General features: G+C 36.1%; 2 protein-coding genes across 2 annotated transcripts; both read left to right on the forward strand.

Annotated features, from left to right (window-relative positions):
- The first annotated feature begins 9,097 nt into the window (after positions 1-9,097).
- On the forward strand, positions 9,098-11,035 carry LOC106780782 (putative pentatricopeptide repeat-containing protein At3g05240). Its single transcript, XM_014669088.1, has one exon. The coding sequence runs from the start codon at positions 9,098-9,100 to the stop codon at positions 11,033-11,035; it is 1,938 nt and encodes a 645-aa protein (XP_014524574.1).
- A 371-nt stretch (positions 11,036-11,406) lies between these two features.
- Positions 11,407-16,257, forward strand: LOC106780791 (probable polygalacturonase At1g80170). The gene is made up of 9 exons (XM_014669095.2): positions 11,407-11,937; positions 12,166-12,294; positions 12,364-12,534; positions 12,627-12,647; positions 12,765-12,972; positions 13,234-13,315; positions 13,639-13,747; positions 15,503-15,619; positions 15,723-16,257. The coding sequence occupies exons 1-9, from the start codon at positions 11,686-11,688 to the stop codon at positions 16,011-16,013; spliced, it is 1,380 nt and encodes a 459-aa protein (XP_014524581.1). The 5' UTR covers positions 11,407-11,685; the 3' UTR covers positions 16,014-16,257.
- The last annotated feature ends 724 nt before the right edge of the window (positions 16,258-16,981 follow it).

Below are 16,981 nucleotides of genomic sequence, written 5' to 3' on the forward strand. Positions count from 1 at the left end.
CCCAACCGACGACGGCGGCAACGGCAGTGGTCGGACAACAACTTTTATGGTCGTCGGAGTTGGGCGCACCTTTCTGCCCTATCAACGACCCCAACCGGTGATGGCGGCAACGGCGGTGGTCGGATATTGGCAGCGGCACGACTGAGCGACGGAACAGAGTTCCAAAATCGGAAGCTCTTGATACCAAGTAGAAAATAAGACTGAAATTTATTATTCAAAATTAATTGAAAATACATTCTCATATCCTCTATTTGTAACAATCTAATTCTCCTAAAAAAAATAAAAAAAACTAGAAAAACAAAATAAAATAAAGAAAATAGAAAACTATATATCTATTTTTTTTAATTAGAAAGATTTAAAGATATTTTCTCTAAACAATTGGGTGAAACATGTTGAATAAAAGGATTTTGCAAAATAGCATGAGAAAAAAAAAGTTGTTTATTGAACTTTACATGCCTTGAAATGTACGTTTTCTCAGGCAGGGAAAGACAAATGTAACCTTTGTTTAGAGCATTATATCCTAAATATAAGCCTAAAAAAGAACGAAAACCAAACTTATTCGTATTATATGGATGTAATAATGGGCAGGATGCACAACCAAAACCCTTAAAAGGTTATAGTCTGGTTATTTAGCAAGCAAATTTTCATACAGAAACAATATTTTGATATATATATATATATATATATATATATATATATATATATATATATATATATATATATATATATATATATATATATATTAAAGTGAATGTAAATATGAATTACCTTAATATTACTTGTTTTCATAAAGAATGCATACATATAAAACTTTAGATAACAATATTAATAAAAGTAATAATAAGGTGAAACATTTGTTATTAATAAAAGTAATTCTCACACCCATTTAATATCCCTTTTTAGTGGGGTACACTTGTCATGCCTTCCACTTTTCCCTTGTAAAGTGGGAGACAAATCCTGTCAGCATTTAATTTCCTTTTTTCCGTGATCCATGTGGCAACAGAGAAAGGGTGAACTTCTAAAAAGTGGAAGCCAAGTGGCGAGCAGAGAGTGACCGATCGTTGGTGGTGGAGGCGGTATTTAAGATAAGTTTTTGAAATTTGACGCCATTTTTCCTCATGCAACCTTTCTCCTTCCTCAAACTCCAACTTTCAAAAAGCTCAATTCTCCTCCTTCTCTCTAAACTTTCCAAACCTTCTCTCTGGATTTCTAACCACCATTTCTTCTCCGATCACTTATTTCCTTTCAGACTTATTACTCCCGGCGTCAAGACCTTTACTTTGCACCGATCAGATTTCCGTTCTGAATCGGTAAGTGTTCTGACCTTCGAAACCTCTTTGTCCTCTTGCATGCACCTTTAAAAGCTTGCATGTGACTGTTAAATCATCTTCTGAACCATTGTCTTTGGTATTTAAACTATAGAACTTGGAAGCCTTTGAAGGAATAGTTGTCGTCCACCTACCTTAGGAGTTTAACTGGATTAGAGGTAAGGGAAGCTTATAAGATTTAATTATAAATTTCTTTGTACGGTTTGGATTGTATGATGGTATGATTTAAATGGTATGATAAAATATGATATGCTGCTGTATGAATTGTATGATATCAATGAGTTTTAAATTTTGTACTTGGTATGAAGTATGAAACTTAGAGAAAACATGAATCGGTGATCGAAGGTCATTAGGACCATTCGGTCCTCCCTTCACCGTCCGGTCCATTCGGACTGTTCGGCCTAGTGTGTTTACTAAATTCAGTTTGGTTTCCTTTAATATTATTATTAATATTTACTTAAGAACGCTGGTCATAAACCAAGCGTTCGGTCTTACAAGTGTTCGGCCTTAGGCTAACACTTAGTTTAGGAAGCATTTGAATTTAATATCCTTTCCTTTAAAACCGTCCGGTCACTTAATGACTGTTCGGTCTTGTGAGCCTTTATTTATCAAAACGTCCAGTTTTCATTTTATTAAGGTCCCTTGATTGCTGAAAGAGTTTCTCATTGGTTAGTCCGTCTGGTTTAAGAAGGGTTCGGTCATAGACTAGCCTTCGACCATGTTAGTGCTTGGTCTTATACCAGTATTTAAATTCTTAAAAGCTTTCGGTTTATAACATTCATTGCTAGACCGTCCGGATGACTATCACTTATAGTCCATCCTTTAGTGTCCGGTCTCATTCCTTGCCAGACCGTCCGGATGACTATCAGTTATAGTCCATCCGTTGGTGTCCAATCTTATTCCTTGCTGGCCCATGCAGTCACTATTAATCATAATTCGATATGTGGTATTTAGTCCTGTTTATTACCGGACCATCCGGTCAACCATTTGACATTTTTGTGTTACTCAGTCCCTCATTCGATTAGGCCGTCCGGTCACTTAATGATTATAATTCAGTCTTTGGTATTCAGTCCTGTTCATAGCCGGATCATCCGGCCAACTATTTATACTTCATTCTTTGATGTCTGGTTCTTTTCTTGCTGGACCATCCGGTCAAACGTTCTTGTCTTATTCAATATCTCATTCTATCTTTGATCATCCGGTCATTTCTTAACAACCTTCCAATATAAAAGTAATGATGAACATTGATTGAATTTGGCTGAGTAAGGGAATTCCAATGGAGGAATGTCTCATGAATTGGTGATGGTTGGTAAAGTATGAACATGGTCAGACTCTGGTTGTCGTCCTGATCCTGATATTCCGTGATGACGATTTCTCATGTAGAGAAAGGTTACTCATGTGTGGGAATGGCAGGAGGTCCGCGGTCATACGAACAGATGATCGTTTTAGGACTAACCTCGAGTGGCAGCTGATAAGGTCAGGCAACTACTACACCACACCAGGTGATAGGGACGTCGAGCTACATGGTTCATACCGTCCAGACAGTGTCTTAGTGGTCGGTCATAAGTTCATGAATATAGTAAGCATGAATAGAAATTGTATGTATGAAATGTTGATTAGTTGAATTGCGTGTTTTCTTGTATGATGGAAATGATTAATTAAATTTACATAAGCTTACCCTTATCTGTCATGTCTTTGTGTATGTTACCATTCGGTTATTCCCTTCAATGCAATGATCATCCTTTTGGGTGTGAGCAGAGGGTATCTTGGAGGATACTTTGGAAGCTACCTTGGACGATGTCGTGAAGGCCAAACAACCTATGGAAGCCATGCCTGAGAGTTGTGCAGGACCTTTCGGTCCTTAGTGTAGTTTCCTCCCATTGTATAGTTAGTTAATCGTTCGGTTAGTATTTTGTGAAATCGTTCGGTGTAGTGAAACTTTTGGTGTTGACTGTTCAGTCTATTTTGTAATTGTGTACCCAACCTTAGCTGATTGTACAATTTTAAATTTTAAATGTTATTTCTACTTCTTTCATCCGCCTATGCTTATTCATCACTGTTCTCACTTATGATTCATGTTAACTCCTAAAATAAATTATAGCTTCTGTTATATATTTATTGGGATGTTACAGTAATAAGGTGAAACATTTACTTCCATTCATTTGATATGTAAAAGATTCTTAAAAAGTAAACTTTTATATTAAAAAAAAATATTAAAAATAATATCAAATAAATATAAAAAATTGTATTTTTCAAAATATCATGATGTGATAATAATAAGAAAACAACTAACAAAAGCATTACCCTATAAACTTGCAAGGAAGGGATTGTATCAATTATGTGTCGATGTTCCCATTCAATAGTTTTGTTTATGTCAAGAAGATAAGAGTTGATAGTTTTATCTTTCTTGGGTGTGCACAGCAGCTGTATTGATCTTACCTAAAAACTTATTCAATCAATTTTCTATGTGTGAAAGATTATCAATTTAATTAGTGTCACCGTTACTTTCTTATGTATTTTTAATTTTTTATAATCATGTCGCATCCTTAATTTGATTCTTATAAATGAAACCTTCTTAATTTAGTTATTACATTTTCAATATTTATTCCAAATGTTATATGATTAACTTAGTAAATCAATTATTTTTAACAGGTTATGTAAATGAATATTAATGAATCATTAATTATTTAATTTTGGAAAAACAATATTTCTGTATATAAAAATTCTAATAATTAAATACTTTAAAACAAAAACTATAATGCAAAACCAGAAAAGAAAATCACTGAGAAGTCCAAGTAAAAAGGATGCAACTTCTCATGTATTTCCAAACAAAGAATCTATAAGGCTAATTTGGAAAAGAAGATGGAAAATACTGTAGGTTCAGTTACTTTAATAACAAAATTAATAACTAATATTTGTCTATAAAAAAAAAAGCTTATCAAAAATGTCGAAGTTGACATATGCTGTATTGTGAGAAATTATATGAGAGTTACTAAAACATAATACTTTCCTGTATATGGACATACGTTTTCGTGTATGTACAATATGATATCAAGGTCGAGCGGTTATGATATATCTCATTAAAGATATAAAATAATCAAAAATATCTATTTAAAGATATTTAGCAACTAACCAGATTTTCAGGTAAGTTTGTTTATATTTTATTCTATTTATATTTTATTGGGCTTATATCAGTTCAAGGTCCATGAGAAAAATTATAAATAGAGAGCCAAGGTCACAAGCCAGGTACTTCCAATCACCTTCGAATCACACTTCATTCACATTCTACTTACACTCCCCAACTCATATTCTCAAATACTCAAATCAAGAGCCGATACCCTTCAATACACGCCTGACTTGGGCATCAGAGTGCCACGGTCAAGGGTGAAGAAGAACGAGCGGTCGAGATCCAAGAAAAGCAAGCGATCCGGTCAATCCAAGCGCCAGAAAACGGGAAAGCCACATCAGAAAAGGTTAGTGTCTCGGTCCCAAAAATATCTACCGAAACATTTTGGCGCCCACCGTGAGGCCCGAGAACAAGCCGAAGAAGCCCAAATGGTGACCACGAGGAGCATGGATGAGCAGCAGAGTACCAGAGATTTGATAGCACAGATGCGAGAGCAGATACAGGCACAAGCAAGAACCATATAGGCGCAGGCACAAACACAACAAGAGATGCAGCGAAAGCACGCAGAGGAGATTGCGGCGCTAAAGGAGGAACGAGTCCATACCGAGTGGTCTTCCTCAAACCGAGAGAATGAAAATGATGGAAGTCATAATCGGCAGCGATCCCAACACATCAACCCGAACGGTGGAAGGAAAGGACCATCATCACCCCTCCTAACCGTGCGGCCAACCAGTTTTCATCCTTTTACGGCAACCATCATGCAAGCTCCAATGCTAGAAAAGAATCCTCCGGTATTAGAAAAGTATGATGGCTCGACTGATCCAAACAATCATCTTAGGATCTTCACCAGTGCAATGACGTTCTACACGGAGAGCGACCCGGTCATATGTAGAGCCTTTTCCTTATCACTCAAAGACGAGGCGTTGGAATGGTATAACACTCTTCCCCCGAGCACAGTAGATTGCTTCGCCACCGTAGAAACTCTCTTTAGAAGGCAATATGCCTCCAATCGGAAGCAAGAGACAACACCGGCAGAATTAGTAAATACTAGACAGGAGAAAGGGGAAACTTTGAAGGCTTTTATGAGAAGATATACTGAAACCGCGCGGCGAGTTAAAGAGGTTAATCACTCTTTTATTATTAACAATTTACCTTCATGTCTGAGGCCAGGATACTTTGCTGAAAAATTGTACCCGTGACCGCCAAAGACTTTGGAGGAACTACAAGAAAGAGTAGCCGAATTCATCCGTATGGAAGAAATGCGAATTTCACAAAGAAAGCGACAACAAGAAGTTGATGTAGGCGGAAGTAGAAAGGACAGCAAGCGACCGTTCGGAAATAATGATAAAAGTGGGGACCTTCCCCGAACATTCAAGTTTAATCATTATATAGCCCTCAACGCACCTAGGACAAAAGTTCTTGAAGAAGCTCTCAATGCTGAACTTCTCACACTTCGAGAGAAGGCAACTCCCAAAAACGCTGATGAACGAAAGAGCTATCGGTTTCATCTAAACCATGGCCATACCACAGAAGAATGTGGAGCATTGAAGGATGAATTAGAAAGGCTCATCCGAGCATGATATCTCCAAAAGTTTGTGAAGGAAGAAAGAGCTCAAAGAAGAAGCCCCCTAGAGGAAGATCTCTACACAGAAGTCCCGAACGGTATTACTGAAGAGAGGAGCAGGGACGAAAAAATGATCGTAGTCGTAGTCGAGACCGTGAGCAGGAACGAGTAGTTCGTGGGCGTATTGATTAAACAATACTATCATGTTTTATTAACATAGACTTTTAGTTTCAATTGTTATTATTTTTTGGAAGTAAATAATGACGACCAATTTTTGCTTCAATTAAGTGTTCAAGAATTCAATTGTTCGGCCATTCGGCCCTCTAGGTATCCGACCGTTCGGTCTCACTACCATTTGGACAACCAATTTCGTCTACTGGGAAGTTCTCCAGGAACTCCTGGATCACGGACGACCATTCTCGTCTACTGGGATGTTCTCTAGGAACTCTTGGATCACGGACGACCATTCACGTCTACTGGGAGGTTCTCCAGGAACTCCTGGACCACGAACGGTCGATTTTGTCTACTGGGAAAGTCTCCAGGAACTCCTGGGTCACGGACAACCAATTTCGTCTACTGGGAAGTTCTCCAGGAACTCCTGGGTCACGGACGACCATTCTCGTCTACTGGGATGTTCTCCAGGAACTCCTGGGTCACGGACGACCATTCACGTCTACTAGGAAGTTCTCCAGGAACTCCTGGGCCACGGACGGTCATTCACGTCTACTAGGAAGTTCTCTAGAAACTCCTGGGCCACGGACGGTCATTGACGTCTATTGGGAAGTTCTCCAGGAACTCTTGGGCCACGGACGGTCATTAACGTCTACTTGGAAGTTCTCCAGGAACTCCTGGGCCACGGACGGTCAATTTCGTCTACTGGGAAGTTCTCCAGGAACTCCTGGGCCACGGACGACCAATCTTGTCTACTGGGAGTTTCTCCAGGAACTCCTGGGCCACGGACGACCAATCTTGTCTACTGGGAGATTCTCCAGGAACTCCTGGGCCACGGACGACCAATCTTGTCTACTAGGAGATTCTCCAGGAATTCCTGGGGCACGGACAACCGTTCTTGTCTACTGGGAGATTCTCCAAGAACTCCTGGGCCACGGACAACCGTTCATGCCTACTGGGAGGTCCACAGATGAGCAACACCTAGAAGCACGCTCCCCAACACCACCACCTTCAAACCATAAGTACTATAGTTAACCTCGACTAAAACCGAACGGTTAACTCGGACTTGGGGGCATAATGTACAGTATGATATCAAAGCCGAGCGGTTACGATATATCTCATTAAAGATATAAAATAATCAAGAATATCTATTTAAAGATATTTAGCAACTAACCAGATTTTCAGGTAAGTTTGTTTATATTTTATTGGGCTTATATCAATTCAAGGTCCATGAGAAAAATTATAAATAGAGAGCCAAGGTCACAAGCCAAGTACTTCCAATCACCTTCGAATCACACTTCATTCACATTCTACATACACTCCCCAACCCATATTCTCAAATACTCAAATCAAGAGCTGAGGCTCTTCAATACACGCTTGACTTGGGCATCAGAGTGCCTTTTGCAGGTACCTCCCCCTCTCCACCAGAAAAGCAACCGAACGGCCAAAGCTTGAAGATCACCGAATGGTCAAGGGTGAATGAGAGTGAGCGATCGAGATCCAAGAAAAACGAACGATCCGGTCAATCCAAGCGCCAGAAAGCGAAAAAGCCACGTCAAAAAAGGTTAGTGTCTCGGTCCCAAAAATATCTACCGAAACAGTGTATAATCTCCAGGATACTAAACTGTAATGTTTTTCCTTTCTGGATTGTTTAACTAAATAAAAAATAAATTAAAACTTTCGAATTGTTTAATTCAAAAGGGGGAAGATGGATGTTTACGTAAGATTCTAAAAAAAATTCTAAAAATTTTATTTTAAAATTATTAGAGATTTTACCTGAACCAAAAATAAAATAAATTTTAATATATAAATAAATGTAAATATGTTATAAAAATGTTATTGGATTTAAAATTCATTGGAGTGAATTGAAATCTGAAATTTATTGTAATGAAATTTGTGATTCTTGAACTTATTAATTTTATAAAATTGAATTAAATTTAAAACTAATCTTGTTTTGAAAACCGTGTTTCAATAATCTTGTGAGATAAAACTTATTTCGAAAGACTTCGTGATAAAGAAAACATATCATAAAAAGTAAAATGGTCATTTCAAAAATTATAGAACAGCAATTAATAATTATGGGGTGCAGTGAGCAAAAGCCTAACACGTATTACCATTCATAAACAATTTGCTGAAAATTGCAAAAAATCTGGATCACTGTTAATTTTGGGCCCAATGCTAATATTTTAAATGCTCTGTAATTAAGTCTCACACTATATCATTTCTTCAATGTGATTCTCTGTGTACTTACGATGGTCTACAATATTGTATGAAAAATAATATGTTGACATAAAATAATTTTTTTTTTTACATTTATTTAATATTTTTTTTATTATTTTATTTTTAAAGAATATAAAATTTTATTCTTTTATAATAATTATATTTTTATAATATTTATCAAATAAATATAAATATGTGTTATCTTATCATTATTATTATATTTAAAGCTTATATTTAAAAGAAGGGTAAGTAGTAGGTTTTAAAATGTGAATGTCATAAAAAGGCTTAGGTTGGTGGTAAAGTTATAACATACTTGAGTGATTGTCTTCCAAGCATGGTAAATGATGATCACTTTTTTGTAGTTTCATGTATTGAAGCTTATTTACACTGATCTCATGCAAATTTTTTAATTAGTATTTCATTAAATATATATAAACAGATTGAAGTTGTATTGATTAAGGTCCTGTATTCAAATTTAACAAAACAAAATCTTTAAAGAAAATTGACTTATTTGAATGTAAGGAGTTATTATTAAAAGGATTTATCATGTGTGTTGATAATGTGGCTGCTGGTGAAGTTTTCAAATAAAAACTACAATGTTCCCATTACAGAGTGCATGTTGTGAGAGACTTATTGTGGTGTTCGTGTTCGTGTTCGTGTTCCTTCACAAAGTTTTCCAAGTGTTGGATGAAAAAGCCTCAGCTTCTATCCTTCCTCAGACCCATAACAACCATTCCACACACGTTTCTTCCCACTGATTATGTCTACCTAAAGAACCGCGAACTCCACGCTCTCATAAAACGCAGGGACCTCGACGCTGCACTTTCACTGTTCCACAAGATGCCTTTGCGTGACACTGTCACCTACAACTTGATAATTTCCGGGTTCCACGAGCAACCGGAACGCGCTCTTCGTTTCTACGCTGAAATGGGTTCGCTTGGAATAGGAGAAAGCTCGACCACCTTATCCTCTGTTGTAGCGGTTTGCACCAAGGCCGCTTTTTTCAGAGAGGGTGTTCAGGTGCATTGCAGGGTGGTTAAGCTCGGATTTTCATGCAACGTGTTCGTTGGTGGTGCACTTGTTGGGTTTTACATGCGTATGGGGCTAAGTGGGGTGGCCCTGGAATTGTTTGATGAGTTGCAGGAACGAAATTTAGCTGTCTGGAATGTGATGCTGCGTGGGTTGTGTGAGCTGGTTCGTGTGAAAGTGGAACACTTGTTGGGGTTTTACTCTCGGATGCGTTTTGAAGGTGTGGAGCCAAATGGGGTTACGTTTTGTTATTTGCTTTGGGAGTGTGGTAATCAGAGACGGTTGCATGAAGGAAAGACGATTCATGGGTGCGTTTGGAAGGTGGGTTTGGTGGAACTGAACGTTTTTGTTGCCAATGCTTTGGTGGATTTTTACTCTGCGTGTGGATGTTTGGTCGGTACAAGGAAGTGTTTTGAAGCCATAGAAAATGAGAATGTTATTTCGTGGAACTCGTTGGTTTATGTTTATGCTGAAAACAGCTTGTTATGTGAGGCTTTTGAGATGTTTAGTATCATGCAGTTGTGGGGGCGAAGGCCATCAATTCGTTCATTGGTGGGTTTTTTGAATTTATGCAGTAGAAGTGGAGAGCTTTGTTTTGGGAAGCAGGTACATTGTCTTGTAATGAAGATGGGTTTTGATGAAGGGAGTGTGCATGTTCAATCTGCTTTGATTGATATGTATGGAAAGTGCAGAGACATTGAGGGTTCTATGGCTGTATTCGAATGCCTTCCGAAGAGAACTTTGGAGTGTTTCAACTCATTGATGACCTCTTTGTCTCATTCTGAAGCCGTAGAGGACATGGTTGAATTGCTTCGTTTAATGGTCAATGAGGGTCTTGTGCCGGATGAAGTAACCATATCAACCACACTGAAGGCATTGTCAGTGTCTGCTTTATCAAGTTTTACGGGTTCCCAGTCACTGCATTGTTATGCATTAAAATCTGGAGTTGGAGAAGATGCTGCAGTTGCCTGTTCCCTCATGGATGCATATTCAAGATGCGGGCATGTGGATCTTTCTCATCGAATTTTCGAGAGTCTTCCTTCTCCAAGTGGTATTTGTTTCACATCCATGATCAATGCGTATGCTCGAAATGGAATGGGCAAGGAAGAAATTGCAGTGCTTCAGGCTATGATTGAGAGGGGACTAAAGCCAGATAAAGTTACCTTCTTATGTGCTCTAAGTGGTTGTAACCACACAGGACTAGTTGAGGAAGGAAGGGTAGTTTTTGAGTCGATGAAATCTCTTCATGGGATCGATCCAGATCACCGCCATTTTTCTTGCATGGTGGATCTTTTATGCCGCGCAGGACTTCTCTATGAAGCTGAAGAGTTGCTTCTACAGGCACCAGGAAAAAGAGACTGCTTTATGTGGAGCTCTTTGCTTAGAAGTTGCAGGATCCACAAGAACGAAGAGGTTGGAACAAGAGCAGCACAAGTCTTACTTGAGCTAGATCCTGAGGACCCTGCAGTGTGGTTGCAGGTTTCTAATTTTTATGCTGAAATAGGGAAATTTGAGGAAGCAAGGGAAATCAGAGAAGTTGCTCTAGCAAGGAAGATGTCTAGGGAGATTGGTCATAATTTAATTGAGATAAGATAGTGACAGGAAAATAGCGTTCCTGAATTGATGAAGCATTTGGCACATTATTCACACACGATAAGACAATCATGTCAATTTGCTGAGCTGATAGAGATGTTTCCTGGGATAGTAAGGTCTTGTCTATTTGGGAAATCCTACAATCTAAGGGAAAGGTTTCCTTTGGGAGGAGTTCTTGGTGTGAGCATGCCAAATAAATGAAGGTCGGCATTTGCATTCCCATGTTTAGTGTAACTAACTGGCAGCTTCCAAAAATAGAAAAATATTTTCCCTCTTTCGTGTACCGCATGTTATTATGCCTTTATACTAGAGCAATTTGAGACAGTGGCATATGCAAAATAGAATCTTAGATTATATGTCATTCACTTCTCTTTCAGGGCGGCAAAGTGGGATAGTGCAACGGTGAATATTACTTGTGACTTTTGTAATTGGTTGATGAGTAAAGCAAAATACTACAAAAATATTTTGACTTGTACTTTAAGTGTGGGCATGTAGAAATTGTTGCACGTTCATCCACTTTCAAGCCAAGCCATAAAGCCCCTCCAAATCCTTCATTTTTCAGAGCTAATCTACGCGTATAAATTATAACCAAAGTATTCATTCGCATTAATCAAATCAACCAATCCTTGCAATACAACCAACAGGAGCAAAACATGGACAAATTTTTCCTTGTTTCTTTACTCGCTTTGCTCATTGCAGCTCATGGAGTTGCAGGAAGCATGACGTGTGACAGCATTGGCATGCTTGAAGAACTTAAAAGCTTGGAGTCCTTTGACATAGAAGAAGAAACTGAGGTAGAAGAACTTTCTGACATCCCTTCATGGAGAAGCGAGCATGGTGGTAAAGTTCTTGTTAATATTGATAGCTTTGGTGCTGCTGGTGATGGAGAATCTGATGACACTGAGGTAACTTCTTTCATTATAGTTGTTGAAATATTTATTATATACCAGGTCTTGCAAAAGCATATCACTATATTTTACTCTTCTGTTTTGCTCAAGAAGCACTTTCATTCATTTGACAACGTTGAACAGAGACATTGTTTTTCTGAGCTAATCAATCAGGTCAGGCATTATCGCAGACCAGACTAATCATTCTGTAATTATGTTTTGTCCATTGCTTTTCATGATTATCAGGCTTTGCAAAAAGCATGGGGAGTTGCATGCTCTACACCAAAATCTGTTTTGTTAATTCCTCAAGGTCGCCGTTACCTAGTCAATGCAACAAAATTCAAAGGGCCTTGTGCAGACAAACTCATCATCCAGGTAATCAAACACAAACATATAGATTTAACAATTGTCCTGTGATTATTGACGTAGTATCTGCATTTCTAGATTGATGGTACATTGGTTGCCCCAGATGAGCCTAAGAACTGGGATCCAAAACTTCCACGGGTTTGGCTTGATTTTTCCAAATTGGATAAAGCTGTTTTCCAAGGTTCTGGAGTCATTGATGGCTCGGGAAGTAAATGGTGGGCAGCATCTTGCAAAAAGAACAAGTCAAATGTAATTTTTTGCAAAACGTGGTCTTGTTTATTTTATAAGTTTATGAAACCTTAATGATAACTTTCTGATTTTCCTCGTATGTTTTGCCACAGCCTTGCATAGGTGCACCAACGGTAAGAACCGCTTTCTTAACCTTGCTTGTAATCTATTTAAAAAGAGAAGGTTTTGCAAGATGTGAAATCAAGTTCATGAAATAATAAAGTAGTTTAACATTGAGGGGATTATTGCAGGCATTTACGATTGATACAAGTACATCCATAAAGGTGAAAGGACTGACAATCCAAAATAGCCAACAGATGCATTTTACCATTTCACGATGTGATTCGGTTAGAATTAATGGAGTTAAAGTGTCAGCACCTGGAGACAGTCCAAACACTGATGGAATTCATATTAGTGAATCAACAAATGTCATAATCCAAGACAGTAAAATTGGAACAGGTTCTGAACTCGTTGTTATTCCTCATATTAAAGTTCCATTTTGCTGAACAATAGAAACAGTAGTGTGGTTTACCCTTAACAGACTTTGAAACAAAGAAACACAGTAGCTAACTTGGAAAAGGAATTTTAAACACACACAAAATGAAAAGTGAACTTTACTCTTTTGCTTAGATTTCTGCCATTTATATACAAATTAAAAATGAAGGATACTGACCAGTTGTGTTTTTGCGCTTTCATCATAATCGCACGCACTATATTCAGGGGATGATTGCATATCAATTGTCAATGCTAGCTCTAATATCAAAATGAAGAGAATTTATTGTGGACCAGGACATGGAATCAGGTATCATCTATTCTTCATGCCCCCATTTAATTTAAAATTACACGGCACTCTTTCTTTGATGCTACATTAAAGTTTATATAGTACGCCACAAAATGGTCATAACCTTTTAATGAACAAATGAACTTTCTCTATCTATCGTTTCACTTTTTCCCTTGTCTCTTGGACAAGCATGAGTTACATGAAACATACATGATGATTTCATTATTTCAATCGGTTACGTTAAATTTTTTTCCTTTTCTTTCTTTGATCAAACCAAAGTGTCTAGAACACTTTAATGAGTAAGGTAGTTTATACCTTTTTCTAACTCTTTCTTTGTTTTTCAGCATTGGAAGTCTTGGGAAAGACAACTCAACTGGCATCGTCACCAAAGTGATTTTGGATACAGCAGTTCTTAGGGAGACTACCAATGGTCTCAGGATTAAAACTTGGCAGGTAAGTACTATTCTTAGGTATTTATATGTCAAAATGAATTTAATTCATGAGCTATTCTAGCTTATCACATGTTGTGTTGAAAAACTTTTACTTTTTGTAAATGTAGGTCTAACTTATGTAACTCATTTAATTCTCAGATTTAATAGGTTTGAGAAGGTCAGTTTACCTATAACATATAAACAATAACCTCATATATAATATTTTATCATCTTTTTATATTTTTTTATTATAATTATTTATTAATTCTAATTATATAGCTTAATAATTTGATGTTTTTAAATACTATAATGTTCTTCAAAATAATGTTGATATTTAATTTATTTGTTTGTAGGTTTAGTTTTTAACTATTATTTTTATAATAATATTTGATGAAAAAGATAAACATTTTGATTATACTATCATAAAAAGTGAAACGAATTAATCCATTTGATTTGATTGTACTGTACTAAATATATAAAAGTAAATAAAAAATAAAATACCATAAGTTAACCTATTAATCCATTATTGGTGGAGTTAAATTACAAATTTTTTAACTGAATTGATCCATTTTTAGCCCAACCCATAATGAACCAACTTATTTGAGCTTGACCCACTTTTAACACCCCTAATTTCATAATAAAATTGTTTTAATCTCTCAACAATATTTTAGTTTTTATTCAAGATTTTTTTTATTATACATTATCCTTATTTTTCATGTAGATATTAATTAATTGTCCATTCTAATTATTTAAAATTTGGAATAAAAATTGCAAAGTAATTAACCTTTTACACTTATGTTCATTTAATGCTAAATCTATATTTCGAATAATATTGGTTCTTGCACATCTAATTTTGATTTCCAAATATTATACTTTTTCTTCAAGACATTTTTTTTACTGTAATGTAACCGTAAATAAAGCTGATAATTATCAAATATCAGTTTACTAATATTATTATAAATGGTATGTCAGTACCATAAAATAATACATGTGTATATACGTGCTTCAACCTTTATAGAAATTTATCTGAATTTAAGGACAGTACGTACTCAATTTAGAGACCGGGCTTCTAAATCTTTTAAAGCTATATATTATTTGTATATTTATTATTACATAGTTTTACATTTTTATTTAATCAGAAATCATGGTTAATATAACTTTTAAAATAGGTTTAAACTTTATTTTGTTCCTAATTTAAGTTCTGATGTTCAGTTTAGTTCCCGCTTTTAAAAATGTCAATTTTTAGTCTCTATGATATGAAAAATGTATCAAATCAGTCCTATTCGTTAACAAATTACAAGTTTTTCATTAAGTGATTTGTTGTTCATAACACCTTCCGTTCACAAATCATAAAATATTGGATACTTAGGTATGAAAACTTGTGATTTATTGTTCATTAAGTGTTGACATTTTTAAAAACGAGATAAAAAATGGTTTAAACCTTTAAAATAATTGTCACAATCTTTTGTCTCAAACAAATGTTAATTTCTTCACTGGGCCAAAAGAAACATGGCAAAGCCACCTACCTGCTTTCGGAATAAAAGGAGTTAAGAAAACAATTGATAATTTTATCATGTGAGAGCTTAGTATCTAGTAACTGGTAAGAGATTCAGAAAAGGAAAGTCAGTGTGTCTGACACATGACCTACAAAACAATTGATATTTTTTTAGTATAAACATTAGATGCATGGAAATATATGCAGTAGGAAAAATCCCCTGCATTTGGAAATTGTGGAAAATACTATATTGATGTTTTTCTTTATTTTGCTGGCACACAGGGAGGTTCTGGATATGTTCGAGGGGTGCGTTTTCAGAATGTGAGAGTTGAAAATGTGTCCAACCCCATTCTCATAGACCAATTTTACTGTGATTCACCATCCACCTGTCCGAACCAGGTACAGTCTACAAGCTTTTTATTTATATGCCAAAATTACACATTTAAATTTCATAGATCATGAAATGCTAAGTTACAGTTATTATGTTATGAACTCTTTGCAGACATCAGCTGTGGAGATAAGCGAGGTGATGTACCAGAACATTAGTGGCACTACAATGAGTGCTAAGGCCATTAAATTTGACTGCAGTGACACAATCCCGTGCAGCAATCTAGTCCTTAGCAACGTTGACTTAGATAAACAAGATGGCACTGTTGAAACTTATTGTCACTCAGCTCAAGGTTTTCCCTATGGTGTGGTGCACCCTTCTGCTGATTGTCTCAGTTCCACCGACAAAATCTCTCAAGTTGCAGAGTCAACCATGGAGGAGGATATTCCTCACACTGAACTATAAGTTTCGTATCAACCTCTCTAAAGATGCATTATACTGTAACCCTTTTATTATTATAATTTTATATCAAATGGGGTACGTAAGAGGCTTGTTTTATGTCACGTAGCACTAGTATATGTGGAGGAGGCTTGAGGTGATGAGATCATAGACAAATCAAGGGATGTACTGGTTATTATATAATTAGACATTATTATAACAAAATTTATTCCAAAGAGACATCAAATTTATAATATTGATTGTCATTTTATCTTAACAGCGTTGTCTTCCACAGTGATGTTTTATGTACTCTTGTTTCAACTTTGTCACTACTCTGTATTAACATGTTCTGAATTTTTTTTTTCTTCGTCCTTTGAGGAAGTAAATATTTATAAATAACTCCTTCAACAAAAAAAATTTGTGAACTTTTCATACATGGTAACAGTCTTCTTTAATTATAGAGAACTTTGTCCTTTCTCTGATTTAAAGATTCGAAAACTAGTTTACTTCTACTATTTGCAATTACCCCTAACTATGAATTTTTCTTCAAATGATTTTTGAGAATATGCTCTACGTGCTTCATAACATAATAACCCTCGTATCATATCTATTATTATCAAATAATAAGTGTATGGTACATACTCTTATACCCTTTTAAGCTAATAAACCAAGTTGACTAACGAATAGACCAACACCAATAATTTTTGAACCATTTACTTATTACTTTTGAACCGATCATCCTCATTATTATTATTCGGTTTATCATTCTCGGATCATTGGATATCTTTGAATTGATCATCTTTGGATCAATCACCTCAAGTCAATAATTCTTTGGCTGATCACCTATGGACTGATCATTCTAACCGGAGAAAAAATGTCAAATAAACATTTAGTTAATGATAGTCATAAATCAATTAATTAATACTAATTATGTAAAAACCTAGAAAATAGAGTATTAGAGTAGATAAGTGTAATAAAATAATGAGGCCGAGTAT

The sequence above is a fragment of the Vigna radiata genome, unplaced genomic scaffold (assembly GCF_000741045.1).
Source record: "Vigna radiata var. radiata cultivar VC1973A unplaced genomic scaffold, Vradiata_ver6 scaffold_206, whole genome shotgun sequence".
NCBI classification, from domain to species: domain Eukaryota; kingdom Viridiplantae; phylum Streptophyta; class Magnoliopsida; order Fabales; family Fabaceae; genus Vigna; species Vigna radiata.

What these genes read in the sequence shown, in the direction of transcription:
- LOC106780782 (XM_014669088.1), top strand. Translation starts at nt 9,098, where the DNA reads ATGAAAAAGCCTCAGCTTCTATCCTTCCTCAGACCCATAACAACCATT.
- LOC106780791 (XM_014669095.2), top strand. Translation starts at nt 11,686, where the DNA reads ATGGACAAATTTTTCCTTGTTTCTTTACTCGCTTTGCTCATTGCAGCT. An exon ending in CAGACAAACTCATCATCCAG is followed by an intron (nt 12,295 to 12,363) that starts GTAATCAAACAC and finishes CTGCATTTCTAG; the next exon opens with ATTGATGGTACATTGGTTGC. An exon ending in AGACAGTAAAATTGGAACAG is followed by an intron (nt 12,973 to 13,233) that starts GTTCTGAACTCG and finishes CACTATATTCAG; the next exon opens with GGGATGATTGCATATCAATT.